A 15,070-nucleotide genomic window follows, 5' to 3' on the forward strand; every position below is an offset into this window, starting at 1 on the left:
AAAAACAAACAACTAAAGAAGACAGACTGATTCAGCAGAGCATAGTTCTGAAGGCCCTTGGCATAGTATCCATTGAGCCTCTGGCATCAAAGTATGCTAAGGAATAGGAAAAAAACTAAAATGTAAACACACTTTCCAGAATAAATGGAAACCCAAATGTCCATGGGTTTCATGTCAGAAAGACGAAGTGATTTGTGTAATTTGGAGAAAACCTGAAAAGATTTTTGATAAGGGCATTCCCCCTATGAGAGGTGTAAATTCTTCAAAATGGATCCCAGATATGTAAATGCTGATCATTTGAAAAGCACAGAAGTGTGCCACTTTGTCCTCAAGAAGCTATTACTAGATTGCGCCATAAAATGCTAAAAGATCTATAAATTAGCAACATGGTATACTGTCACTTACAGTGTCACTAAATATGATTTAATTTTCAGAAATATTGAAATATTTGAAATATTTTACAACTTGAAGGAAAAACACAGCCTTAATCTTGAATCATATTGCATTAACATCCAAAACACTGCCAAACTAACTACTGAAAAAATATGTTAGGCCTCAAAAAGCATGAGATTTTGAAATAATAAATGTTGGGTTGTGTTTGTTTTTTAAGCTTTTTCATGCTTTTCCCACAACTACAAGGGCAAGAAAAAATATTTATTTATGAATGAAAGTAGAGAGTCTCAAATAATCACCTGACTCCAGGGGCTGGGGTTTTAAGAAAAACACAAACTACTGTAAAAAGAAAAAGGAGTACTTGTGGCACCTTAGAGACTAAAATTTATTTGAGCATAAGCTTTCATGAGCTACAGTTCACTTCATCGGATGCATTTTTTTTCCACCAAATGCATCTGATGAAGTGAGCTGTAGCTCACGAAAGCTTATGCTCAAATAAATGTGTTAGTCTCTAAGGTGCCACAAGTACTCCTTTTCTTTTTGCGAATACAGACTAACACGGCTGCTACTCTGAAACAAACTACTGTGAGACTTATAATAAAATTTCAAGACTTGTTAACAATGCATCCATGTAGGAAGAAATTTTATATAAGCAACCGCAAACTCTCTCAGAAATGTACTTTAAAAGCTAGGTTTATTACTTTGCTAAATGATCCACTGAAAAATCCACAGCTGAGCAATTCTGGTTATGTCAGGTTTTACAGGATAGGAAAAGTTATACTCTCTTTAGTGAACTTGGGATCACGGACATCTCGTGATATCACATAAGGCATAAAAGCAGCTTTACAAGTTGTGGAGATAAGGACAAGAAGAGTTTGAATCAAAGTTGAAACAACAACATGAATTTAAACTATGTAGTGCAGAGTATGGGCTTTCAAATGATATGTAGGTCATAGTTAGACAATACATGTTTCTTTTTGTGTACAGCACCAAGCACAACCTTCAGTGTGATATTCTGGTCTAATAAAAGATTATCTATAGCTTAAACAATTGAAAAATAAAATTTGAAAATGGGCTTCAAAATAAACTCTGTCATAAAACATGACAGTAACTTCAAACGATCTCTGGTGAGTTTAAGGCAATTGGGAGATATTCTGGAGGAATCGATCAAAGTGTTCTGTGGTTGATCATCAGGCCAGACCTCTGAAGGCTGTCACCAGTTTAGAAGACATTAAGTCAGTGGCTGACACAGATCAAATATGGGTCATTCTTAAGGCACTCAAGACATGCAGTTTTGGGCACATGTATTTCAGCATGGACTCAAATACCATTCTAACTGAAGTCTCTCTTATTTTTAAAGGAGAAATCTCGTTTGATACTTTGCAAAAGCTAGAAAGTGCTATGCTGGACGTGCAGCAATGAAAAACAAGTCTGCCCCATATGTCAGGAAGCTTAACTCTAGGATGGTACATTTGACAGGATAAACATTTCTAGACTTTTAAAGGCAAAGCTGTATTAAGTAAATCTGTCAGTCAATCAGATCTATCATCTTGAAACTGCTTTTGAATATATGTATGCCAGATTCACTAGGCCGTAGCAACCACCATAATAAAATAAATAAAATAATAATAATAGATGGTTTACACCCACGCAAGGTTATTCTCTACTACCTTGGTGTGGAACCAACAAAAAAATATTCGTTTACATAATCACAAAGAGCACTCAACAGAAGGGACCAGACTAGTGCTAATCTGTATGAACAGATCTACATTTCAAGTCAGATGGATATTGTCCATAATATTATTTAAAGTACCAGGATGTTTATTTGGATTTAAAATACATTATTATACAGTCTCACTTCTGACTCTCAGTCTAATATGCTTCTGCCCAACCAGTGTGAATTTATATTAAAGCGAGGCTAAAACTTAATATATAAGACCTAGTGACTTACACACTAAAAACAAGAGAATAATGAGTAACCCTGGAACAGTAGACCAAAGCAAAACAAGCAGAATGAAAAGAATGCTACTGTCATTAGACAACAACAGCAGCAATAATATTTAATTTACTTCAGAATGAAACCACAGCATGAAAATATGACAAACGGGTTTTCTTCTCAGACAACTAAATATGAAAGTTTGGCTGCCCATGGACAAGTAGGCAGAACTTTTCCCCTTCCACCTTCCCAGCCAGTATACTTTTTTTTTAAAAAGCTCTGAACTGTAATTCCATCCCAAAATTAGATTGATGAATAAAAACTATTGAAAATTCAGAACCTTAGAATGAATGCGTCATGTCAAATACATCTGTTGCATTACTAGTGTGCTGTGAAAATACGCACAACGTACTTGAATAGCTTCAGACTGTCCAACAGGAAGGAACATTTATATGGCAGGCAAACATCAGTTGTTAGTTTCCCAAGACCCCAGACTGAGTCAGAACTGAATGACTACATAGTGGTTTCTTTTGTTTTGGAAAAACTGGATTAAGCAGTAATAATACCACACTATAAGTTTCCTGACACTGGGCCAAATGGTGAGTTGGGGCTGTGTCCATTCCAAATCAAGGTTGGGGAGAGCAAAGGAGGGCTTGATATGGTCTGCAAACACGGCATTTCACTCACCTGAGATTGGAATCATTCTGCTCTGGGCCTGTCACTAGGTACAACTTAAAGTAGCCTAACTGCTGCTCTAACTCGTTCAGCAACCAAGGATCCATTATGGACAACAGGATTCACCAGGGCACAGAGATGCCCTGGCCATGCCCACTCTCCCTTGGCCACACCCTGACTCAGCCATGGGAGAAGGGGAACTGTGCCACTCAAGGATCCCTCTACTCTAGTGGGTTCTTCCAAGGGCCAATTAAACCAGTTTTGCAGCAGAATTGCACTAGATGAGCTGTGCAAAGTTACCCTAATCAGGGTCAGAATCTCAAACTATAACTTATTTTAGAATTTTTCAACATATCCAAAAGGCAGGAAGAACGATAACTGGTAATGTGACTGTCACACGCTTGCAAATTCAGGTAATGCAGTAAATGCAAATGTGTATTTCTCTAATCTGTACTTAACTAAAAAGAAATCTTGCAGTGTAAAGATTCTAAAGAGTGTATTTTAAAATATATATTAGATTACTATCTGTCCAGAATCTTTTATGGTGGTATGTGGTCTGTCAAAGGCAATAAAACTTTATATCTTTACGATGCAATGAACAGTAGCCCAGTTTGGAATGCTACTTTCTAGGTTACCATTAGTATTATGGGAAATAAACCAGCTACGTAACTGATGCTGACAAATGGGTCAAGTCGAGGTGAGCATAGTTCCCCTCAGCTCAGTTTACAGCCTCCTTTCACTGACAAAGCAAACTTCCTGTTGAACATCTCCTCTATAGCAAAGTTACTGTCAAACTGTCAGCCAAGCTAACGGACAAAGAGATATGGGGATCTGATAAGGCAATCTTATTTTCCAGGAAATTAAACCAAACAACAGTATGTCCAGCCTACTTGACCTCTTATTTTCCTTAGTAAACATTTTCCAAATTGCACAATGTAATGAACAGCTTTTGGTACAACTCTTTATGTTTTTCACTTATTTATTTTTTGTAAAGATACATTAAAATTGATGTATAGATTTCATCAGTTTTGACAGTCTACTTAATAAAGTAAGCAAGCCCTTACTAACAGGATCAGTCACATACAAATCTATGAATGACTGTAGGCAAGATCAGGCCCTTTATCTTAAAAAATTGTTAAAAATGTAAGCTTAAAAATGTACAAACAAACTTGTTCTTCCATTTTATAGTTAAATGAAAATACAAAACACCTGGGGTCAGGTGACATAGCATTCTGTTTCTCAGTGAAATTTTACTATGAAATGTGGTGATTTCTTAATACTGTAGATTTCACAACAAATTACAGAGGGTTCAAGAAAACAAAGCAAAAATGACAAAAAAAGACCGATTTAAGAGGAAAGATTAAAAAGAACTAGAAGTAGGTGGCTTTGTTAAACAGAAAAAAGGTGGACATGGTAATAGTTTATAAATAATTGAGAGGAGTAAACAAAGTCTGGGAGAAAATTGTTTGGGGATAATATAAGGGTATTGAGATAAAACTCATAGGGAAAATTTAGGCTATCATGGAATGCCTCCTGTAGGGAGGCTAGTCCACATTCTAATAGATTTCCTGTCAGGAAGTGGGGGAAATTCAATAAACACAGGACATTTAGACTGTATTGGCAGAAGAGATGGACTAGATGTGATCTAATATGTATTTTCTCTCTCCAGTTCATGTGATACTTTGACAGCTGAATAGTTTAACAGATATTTAGTGAAGCAGTTTGCAGAATCAAGCTCATATTCATTAAGGATTACGTTGAAGCCACCTTTCAGCTTTAAAATATCAGCTGTTTCTGATGTACCTCAGTTTAAAAACAAAAAGACGCGTTTAGAATTTAAAGGAGGAAAAATATTACATGGAAATTCCACTGTACTTGCATGGGAAGACATCACCAGCATTATAACTCCCTATGCAAATTAATACTGAATAACCTACAACATCAACAAATAATAATAAACTCCTACATTTAAGTGTAATGGGGCTCTGTAATTGAATATAAATAACTCTGATGAAGAGATTGGGTTGAAATGTTCCATGCCAGGTCTCTGACTCAGGCTGAATGTTTTTTGAAAACTTTCAGCCATTTCTGAGAACGAGGCTAGAGAAAAATAAATTGTTTTGTCCATGTTAAAAAATTCTGGTAACCTTCTCTTCGAGAAACTCAAGTGCCCCCATGCTTTGGTGCAGGAACTTGAAATTTGGTCAAAGGGTAGCCTTTCTGCCACGGATGTGTCTTTTGTCATCCCTGTTAAAATCCACCCATAATTTGGCCAAGTTGTATGCCTTTCAAAATTTTGCAATTTGCACATGCTCATAAATACATGTTAGAGTTTAATAGCTAAAATCTCCAAAGATTTTGTCCATTCTTGGCACGATACTGCTCAGGCCAGCAGGATTATCCCTGCAATTGCAATTCTGGGATGCTGCAGGCTGTTTTGGATTCTGGTCAGGAAATGGAACTGAAAGCCGGGAGGCTCTCTCTTCTGAACTCTGAATGCCCTCCCTTACTGATGCCAAAGTGCTGTACAGAGAGTTGCCTGATTTGAATGCAGGCAGACAAGAGCCAAACCTGCCAGGAGTAGAGTGGGACAAGGAGTGTGATAAGGAGGGAGGAGACTGGAACTGGAAGCTGATCGGGGTGGGAGAGTAAGACTGGGTATTGGGATGGGGGTACTCTGGTACTGACTGGACAATGAAACTGGGACCCAGGAAGGAGAAAGATGGACGCAAAACAGATCTGATGAGAAGCCAGGTTGCAGGGGGAAGAACTGGGAGCAGCTGCATAAAGAGACTGGGTCAAGGAACAGCAGCAGAACAATGACAGACTGGATGAGAAGCCAGTGGGGATGGGGAACATGGGAAGGGAGGCTGACTGAATGCAGGGGAAAGAGAATAGCCTGTAACTAATGCCAGATGGAATTTTTCAGCCAAATCTTTTAATGAAAAATGCAGATTTGGTGTCAAACAGTCTGCAGACTTGTGTCACTTTTACCAAATTGCTTTGATTGGGGATGGGGCAGGGGACTAAAAACATTTTAAAGAAATGTTTTGACATTTTTTAAACAAAATGTTTCTATTTTTTGGTTCAAAATAACTTTCAAAATTTCATTTTTTAAAAATCAAACATTTACATATAGTCACAATCAAAATGAAATTATTTTGTCAAAAGGAAATGTTTTGTTCTGCCCTAAGTGACATTTTTGATTGTTCGAAAATGCCAGCAAATCAAAACCTAGTTATTCCCGTAGCTCTAATTGTGTCCTCCCCAAGAATTAGTTTTAGAAATCAAATACAAAACACCCTCCAGTTCTAATGCTACAGGTCCAAATGCAAGGACGAGATTCAAAGCCTTCAAGATGCTAATTTTCAACAGCATCAGCATCAGGGTCATTCTTCTCCTCTCAATGATTTTTTTTTTTAATTCACTGTTTACACTGGCACAAACTACAAGTCTGTTTCCTTTTGAATGCTCATTAGGGGTCTCTGGGAGGAAGACACAAACCACGACACTGATGATAGACACAAAGTGACACCAAGATCTACAGTACTCTTCTATTTTCAATTCATAGTGCTTATGATACAAAAGCAGCTGCACTAAGACTTTTTTTTAGATGGGGGGATATGCCCCTAAAATGAAAAGAAATGAAAGCACAGAAAGAGTTCAGCTAAAACACTCTGAATGAGGCTACTGGAAAGCTGCAGAATACCAGCTGAAAAATGCAGAAAGGTATTATGCTAGTAACTATTTTTGTATTCAAGCAGACACTTTTTAAAATGAAATAAATGGTGCTCTGCAATTTTCCTTTTGTTTGGCTAATATTTGTAAAATTAACTTGTAGTTTGGCTGGCTCTCTGACCTCTTTATCTCTTATGAGGCTGGTTTTAAGGAGCTTGGACTCACAAGGAAGGGACAAGAGAAACAACTGCAGACCAGTTTTTGGGTCTTACTGAAAAGACACACACTTTAAGATACACCTCTACCCTGATATAATGCGACCCGATATAACACAAATTCAGATATAACACGGTAAAGCAGCGCTCCGGTGGATCAAAGCAAGTTCGATATAACGCAGTTTCACCTACAACGCAGTAAGATTTTTTGGCTCTCGAGGACAGCGTTATATCGGGGTAGAGATGTAATGCATTGACTAGTCTGCAAATCCCCACCTAGATGTCACAAGTCAGAGAAAAGAGAATTCCCAAAATAGTCTTCCAAGAGGTCACATGCAGTTACACCATATATCCATCAGGACTACTATTTTTTTTGTTGTTGTTGGAAAAGCGTGTCATGAATTGTTGAACTGGAGTGGAGTATATTTTGAGATATTATCTCTACAGCAAAAAGCATTTGGGTGTAAACATAGGAAATTAAAGTCAAATTTTCACATTAATGTACAGATTTAGGATTATTTACAAATTAGGATTTCAGATTTTCCCAGGTGATTTCAGATTACTGAAAAAATAAAATGATCTATCAGCATTTTTCATGTAAGAAAAAGTCTGTTACAGATGCTGGAAGTAACAAGTCCTCTAAAATGACATTTCAGCATATTCTTTCCTATTCCACTCTTGTCTGCAACTACTAAACATCTATGGCAGTTACTAGATCTATAAACACAGTAACACACTATAAACGTTCCACAAGCACAGTATCACATTTCTGTGATGCACTTCCTAAAGAGAACAAGACTCCCAACCTCTAAAAGCTATTGAAAGCTTTAAATGTGGTCATTAGAACCACTGCAAAGGTAACCAGAACCTGACCAGCAGTACTAGGATCCTTTAAAATGATAGTAGTGTCACTACTCTACTTTTCTCTACTTAGTTACATCATTCAAACCTGCCACCAAAAGATTTTGTCTCATCAACATTTCTCGTCTTATTAAAATAGCCTTAGGCCAAGATTTTCAACTGAATAGTGATTTGGGAGCGCTCAGATTTGCATGCTCATCTCGCAACACCTTAAAGGGCCCTTACTTTTCGGTGGGTGGATGGGTTCAGCGAAAATAATGCCTCTCTATCAAATTGGTCACCCCAAAATTGAGAGACTAGAGGTTTTTTTTTAAATTCTTGCCCTGATTTCTCAAGTCAGAACTTACTGTACACTTGTAACCATTTCGGTCTAAATTCAGGATGAGACATCACAGCACCAAGACTATTTTCCTAAAGTCTGAAATTTATCTTCTTTCTGTCAGCTCTGGTTCAGTATGTTTTCTTGCTCTTCTGGATTTCATTAGATTATTTCATACTGTGGATTTTGCAATCTTCCTGGAATATTTTTGATACCTAACAGGTTTTTTGATGTCCATCTTTCACTGATTAGTACATCTAGCTGGCCAGTCCTATCTTGCGACCTTGATCATTTGGAATTTTAGGTCAGTCATAATCTATTTTCCTTCTTCATACTTTTTTACTTTAAAATGAGTAAGTTAAAATAGATTTTCTATATGAATATTTGATTTTTCTTTTATATTCCTGATGATAATTAATCAATTTACCTGACAAGGCATCTTGTGCTTCAAAAAAAGTGCTGAGACCTCCTTTCACATATGCTAGACTCCCTTCATTTTTCTTGTTTGCCTGCTTCTTCAGATTCATGACTGCCATTTTGAGCTGATCAAAACTGAAATTAAGCAAAGAAGAAACATTGTCATTGATACAATGAAAAGGGATTGATACAATTAAAGTAATGTATTAAAATTTAGTACACAGGACATTGTAATTTACAGTATTTTATATCATAGAGCATTAGACAAGGGAGAGATTTATTAGGTTATCTAGTACACATTCCTGCCAACGAAGAACTGTTCTCCATGTAACATTTCTAGAGTTCTGAACAATCTAGTTTTCCCAAATAAGAAGCCTCCAACACTTCTCGTAGAAGAGATTTTTCACTGCATAGGTTTAGCAGTCAGGAAGTCTTGCCTGATACTGATCCTAAGTTTTCCCTTTCTAAATTTCATGCTATTGCTCCAAACTATATCCACTTGCAAGTAATTATGTAGTATGGTACAGTGTATTTACCTCTCTTCTTCTGTGTACACTTAGCCAAACAACGTACATTTAACTCTTTTAAACTTAACCCCATTCACTTTTTGTTTTTAATTTCTGAAGTCCCTCAAAATTTACCAACATCTTCCTGATAATGAGGTCCCGAACTAAATGCAATTTTGCACCAAAGCCTTCGAGAAAAACACATTCCTGCTCCACTCCTTTATGCTTTTGCACATGCAGCCTACTGGGTTTTTTTGCTACTATACTGCATTGCAAATTAATGTCTAACTAGCTGTCCAGTGTCACCCCTAAAATAGATATATTTCAATATTACTGCTCCCCAGTACTCGTAGATTTCTTATCCGTTTTTGCTTTAGTGAAATTTTTAAATTGGAAATTTAGTTTCAACTAGCTTTGATTATTTTCAAAATAATAATATCTGTAATTCATGATTAACCACTACACAAATACTATTTGTTTCTTGTATTCAGGGAAAAGTTATCACAAGTTATGTTACTTAATTAGCCACCATTAGTAAGCATGGAAATACCAATTATTATTAGAAAAAAGTGTGATTTTTCAAAAGATATTTCAAATTTTTTTAAGCAATGACTGCTTAAGGAGACAGTGAGGGATGGAACTTAAAAAATCCACCAATGCAGATACACCTAACACAATAGTACCAAAAACTCTGTTAGTTTAAAAGTGTTAGTAAAGGATTTGTTGAAAGAACAAACTAAAAAACTAACTAATTTGAGCTCAGGCAATCAGAAAGTGATCCCCACCTGCTGTGAGAGAGGAAAGCATTGGTGCACTGTGCAAAGGCATTTCCCTTTATACAGGGATGATGTCACAATGTTTTGCTTTATTTCCCGTTTCCATTTGCTGGTCGGAAACCATATAACTCATTGTCTGAAATGGCCTATTTGGGTGTACAATAAGAACTTCTTACTAGCAGCACTTTTAGACTGCTTGGCTCAACAAAATCAGTACAGCTCTCTTTTAACTAATATTTCCCTGTTATTTGATAAATTAATATGAAGTCTTAAGAATTTGTTTATACTTGTTATGACGTTCTGTCAGGAAAATAACTGTAGGGTGAAAAAAAATCTGAATTTCCTTCAAGGAAAAAACATACATAAGCTAACCAAAACATCAGTGTTCCACACATTCAGAGTTCCTGCTACCTCGGGTTAAATAAAGGGTAGAGACATTAAGGATATGCTGTGCTCTTCTGAAAAACAAAAACACAAACAATCAAACAAAAAAACCACAACAGCACAAGTAAGGTACGTGGGGGCCAAAATAATGCCACCTAGTAGTTATATAGTGCTTTTTATCAATAAATTTTAAAGCATTTTACAAAAAGGGATGAGTATTCTCTCCATTTTAGAGATGAAAAAACTGAGGTACAGAGAGGACAAAACTAAAATTTTGAAAAACCTTAAATGACATAGCAACTTATGTCCCACTGACTTTCAGTAGGACTTAAACATCACTTTGGCATTTTTGAAAATTTTACTCTAACTAGTTTTCCCAAGGTTACACAACAAAGTACTAGCAAAGTTAGGAACAGGCGTCAAGAGTCCCAAATCCCAACCTTGTGCCCCATCATTTCTCTGTCAATGAAAGCCTACCCAATGGAATCTTGTTACATTTTCCTTCCAATATTGGCTCAAGGCATGGATCTGTCCTTGATTATATCCCTCCTTCTTAATTAACTCTTAAGCCTTCTAGTTCTCATTTATGTACTTGTTCTGACTATCAAACACACCCCATAACTTCCTAGGACTCAATATCTGAAACTCTGATGTTCTGCTCCACCTAGGAAATGTCTTTTGTCCCATGTTTCTGAAATTTCTGATACAGATCCAGCAGACTCAGAATTATCCTTAATCCGCAACTTTGTCTATCAATCTATAATCACTTCTGAAACATCACCAAATCATATCCATCATTCAAGTCTTCCTTGCTGTTACCAGTCAAATAATATTTGCATCTTTGCCACTTTAAATTTTCAGTTTTCCTTCACTTTGCCCTACCCTCGTTCCTTGTTTATACTTATGAGGAGTTGGTTCAGCAAACATGCAAACAGAAAGTGCTTTCCATTTAAAAATAAATCAATACAAAATAAAGGTGCACTCTGCCCCTATTCCATTGGATTGAACAGAAATACCTATGAATTATGGCTTCAGTCCAGATAGTGGACCCAATGCAAAAAAACCAGCTTAAGGGGATACTGTAAATAAAGAAAGCTATACAACAATGTGTACTACACTAGAACCGTTTTGTAGAAAGTTGTGACAAATTATTTTCAAAAGACAGAGTCCATGCCTTGAGTTAATATTGGCAGAAATTATGTAACATGATGCCATTTTAACATGAGGCTTCACACATGAATGCATCATTAGGCACTGATCCAACACAACAACGTGAAACAGTTAAGAAAGTATGCCTATGTCAAGCTACGTTGTTGTCTATGTAGTTTTTTATGTTTTCCACTCAGGGACAGCAGCATCTTCTCAATAGCCACAATTTCTGTCTTTTATTCATCAACAAACTGTTTTATTGCAGAGTTGATTGTGGATTCATTCTGTTGCTTACATTTCAGCTAAATCCTGGTAAACCAAAAGATAGATTCCAGGTCCTGTTAACAGTTCCTGAATGGTAACCACAGAAACCTATTTTAGGGCTCAAGTCTGCAATCTTTACAACGAGTGGTCCCACTGAATTACTATTCACTACAAGTAAAGATGCCAGAATCAGGCTCGTAGAGCTTAGACTATTAATGAAAAGTCATTTTAGTAATTTTTCCTCCCAAATACTTTTATTTCAAATACATTCTTCTTACACATGTATTGGAACATACTGTTACCTTGCTACTGGAGCAGCTCTTTTGTCTTATAATTAGAGATCTTTCAGTCACAGTTTCAATTCAGAAGTAAATGAAAAGTATTCTAAGCCCATCTAAACAACTGTGCGCTTTTCATTTAGAGTGTTCACAGCCTTCTTGGGTACTGGTAAACTGAACACGTTCTACCACTAGAATGCAAGAGAAAAGTACTACACCAAATGAAGTCTTTATTTCAATACCTGCTTTCAAGCTAATATCATTACAAGAATGTTAAAATTCACATTTTTGTAAACAGCGCTCCATCCTCCATTAAATCGACTGTAGTCAAAAATTGCAGAATTGTGCATGTTCAGTTGCTTATGCAGAAGTGTATGCACACAATGTATTCATGTAACTACCATGATCCTATGCATGACCAAAATTCTATTGAAATCAGGAACCATTTTCCACTTATTTCAATAGGCTTTGGATTAGGCGGCTATGAGAGCAAGTTCCGTGAACACAATTCTGAAGGTCTGCACACAAGCAAAAGCTATAAGTTGCTCTTCCTAAACATGATGATGGAGTCACTGGCAAAAATATCCAAAAATTCACCCTATGAATCTCACTGGAGGGTCTTACCTTTTTCTAATACAGCATTTCACATGCCTGCTGATTAAAAGCCTTACTGTTTTGTACGACGTGTCTGTACATTGCCTACCACAATGGGACCCAAAATCTGACTAGGGCCAGTGGACATTACTGCAGTACAAACAACAATTCTTCCACTACTACCACCATTGATATCTATGATGTACAGTAGCAATACGAATACTGTCAGATGTTTTAAAAACATTGTTATTGTCCACAAACCTTGTTGTTGAATGGTTCTCAATCAAATACCATGCAGCGGAGAAGTTTTCACTAGTGAAATCGGCACTCATCCCAGGAAACAGTGCCTCTAAATCCTTCTGGGGAAATCTCCCTCTGAAAAAGGCAAATTACTTTATAAAGTAAAGTGTTTACTGCCAAAAGGTTATAAGAAAAATTACCACATAAAAACAACAGCCCATGTTCCATTCTTCAAATCATGACACTAAGTGGTAACAGAATAAAAACACAGAATTGTAACAACCTAACAAAATTAATCTGGTACTAATGGTTCTAGGGTAAATCCAACACATCTAGGAAAGAGGCAACTGAAATTAAAATGGTAAATTATTTTTGGATTTTACTAATGTACATGGGAGTAGCAGATTAAAATGGTGCTACACACGACAGCTGCAATTCTAACAATAAACAGTATCACCATGAACATTCTTTACAACTAAGTCTGTTACTTCCTTTTTTAACTTTTAAATGTCTGAATACTATAATTTGCATTTAGAAATCATATGCATGTTTGTTGATGCAAATATTTTTTTCTCCTTTCTTGAAAAAGAATGCATACATCAATTTATATGGCCTTTAAAATATTTATGTTTAGTAAAAGGATTACTCTAGTTAAATAAAGACTGTGTGCTATGAAGGCAAGCAGAAACTTCCAGTTTCTTATTTCAAACTCTCTCATAATGCACTAAAACAAAATGTACATAATGAGTACTTAGCAACTAAACCCCAGAAAAGTGAGAGCAAAGCTCACCTTTTGCTGTAAGTCTTTTATGCCCTTTATTTTTTTCCAATATCAGCATTTAGATAATAGTGACTGGTGGTCCCTAAGGGCCTGATCCAACTCCCATTTAAGTCTATGGCAATGTCTCTCTCTCACACATTGTGTGTGTCCAGTACGTATAAACACACAGCGTAGATATGTATACATGAATGAGTATACACTGCAGATATTCAAACTCACATTACTTCACGTAGAAAAATAAAGTAGAAAAAAATCTTTTATACTCATTTTAAAATAAATTAAGACTTTTGCTTATACCTGCAAAAGTATGGAAAATTCATACATAAGGTTAAAACCTTCAACGGATAATAAGCACCATGAGACTAAACTGGGTAGCATTCAAAATGGTGAAGGTTGTGAAATTACAATGATCTTTTTAATGACAAAAAGTGAATTTATAGACTTAAAGTTTGCACCAGAATCTAACATTTTAAATGTGGGTGATGGGTAGATTTCCCATTGTATGTGTACAATAATGTCTTTTGAATTTCATAAAAAATCTTCCCATTCCATCCACATTTGTTAGAAGTGCTCCATTTACATGATCTTATCTGTATACAAAACATTTCAATTCATTTATTTTCATTTACAAAACAGGGCCAGACTTTGTGTTAACAAGTTTCAGCCTAAAGGGAACACAGACTCACAGAGTTATGAACCAATGGGAAAAAAGTTTCAGTATATCTGATTGGTAGTATAAAAATATTCTGAATTCATGGATGTGTTGTCTCATCACAATTTTTTTTTAAAAACACAGAATGTAGAAGGTTAGAAAGAAACTTCCCTTATATTCAGATTATTTCATTTTATATCTTTGTAATGAGCAGAGTGCCATAGTAAAGTCTAACAAAACATTTTTTGGGAAATGGAGTAATATCACTGGCTGTTTTTGTAAGAACTACCAAGTTTGTAGATTAGTGAAGAAGTGAGAATTAGTAACATTCTCGTCTTCATGACATGCTATGATAGAAAAACTGACAATCCAAATAGAACTCAGGAGAATCAAAGAGCAAGGTGTCTTATCAAAGTGAGAGTATATCTGATTTTTAAAAATGTCTGGGTAGAAGTATCCAAAGAAACTGGCTCTGCATACATACCGTGTATGTTTTCATTACATTCCATTGACAATCTGGTTTTTAAGGACTTGCTTACTACCTCAAAACACCCTGGCCAGGCAACAGGAGCTACCTCTACTGGCATATTTCTTTCTTTCCTAAGTGAGGAAAGTAGCAGTGATGACAGCAGCACATTGTGCGGGACACATTGCAAAGGAACAAAGTGAGATCATGTTGGGACCATATCAAGGTGTCAAACGCCATTATGCATCTAATTTACCATTAAATCTAAAGAAAGAGAGAGAGAGAGAGAAATAACTTTAAATGCTTTGGTCATTGGGCAGCTGTAATGATGTAATTAACATCCACACACCATTGTAGAGGAGATCACTAGGATTGGGCCTGTTGGACTTTGTCATAATAGAAAAAGAGGGGAGGCGGGTCAACCTTCTTTGATGATCCACAATTTTAGGATTTTCTCCCCCTTGATAGATATCAAAGTCCTTCAAT

At 36.2% G+C, this 15,070-nt stretch overlaps 1 protein-coding gene across 7 annotated transcripts in view; it reads right to left on the reverse strand.

The window, feature by feature from the left end:
* Window positions 1-15,070, reverse strand: part of EXOC2 (exocyst complex component 2) — a 194,455-nt gene that overhangs the window by 139,027 nt on the left and 40,358 nt on the right. For all 7 annotated transcript variants that reach the window (XR_005290923.2, XR_006279050.1, XR_006279051.1 and 4 more), the window contains exons 5-6: window positions 12,707-12,820; window positions 8,505-8,629 (exon numbers count right to left, since the gene is read on the reverse strand). Coding sequence is in view for 3 of the 7 variants with exons in the window: in XM_038388646.2 (XP_038244574.1) it covers window positions 8,505-8,629; window positions 12,707-12,820 (239 nt within the window). In the remaining 4 variants the exon portion in view is untranslated. The remainder of the gene's footprint in view (window positions 1-8,504; window positions 8,630-12,706; window positions 12,821-15,070) is intronic.

The sequence above is a fragment of the Dermochelys coriacea genome, chromosome 2 (assembly GCF_009764565.3).
Source record: "Dermochelys coriacea isolate rDerCor1 chromosome 2, rDerCor1.pri.v4, whole genome shotgun sequence".
Classification (NCBI taxonomy): Eukaryota; Metazoa; Chordata; order Testudines; family Dermochelyidae; genus Dermochelys; species Dermochelys coriacea.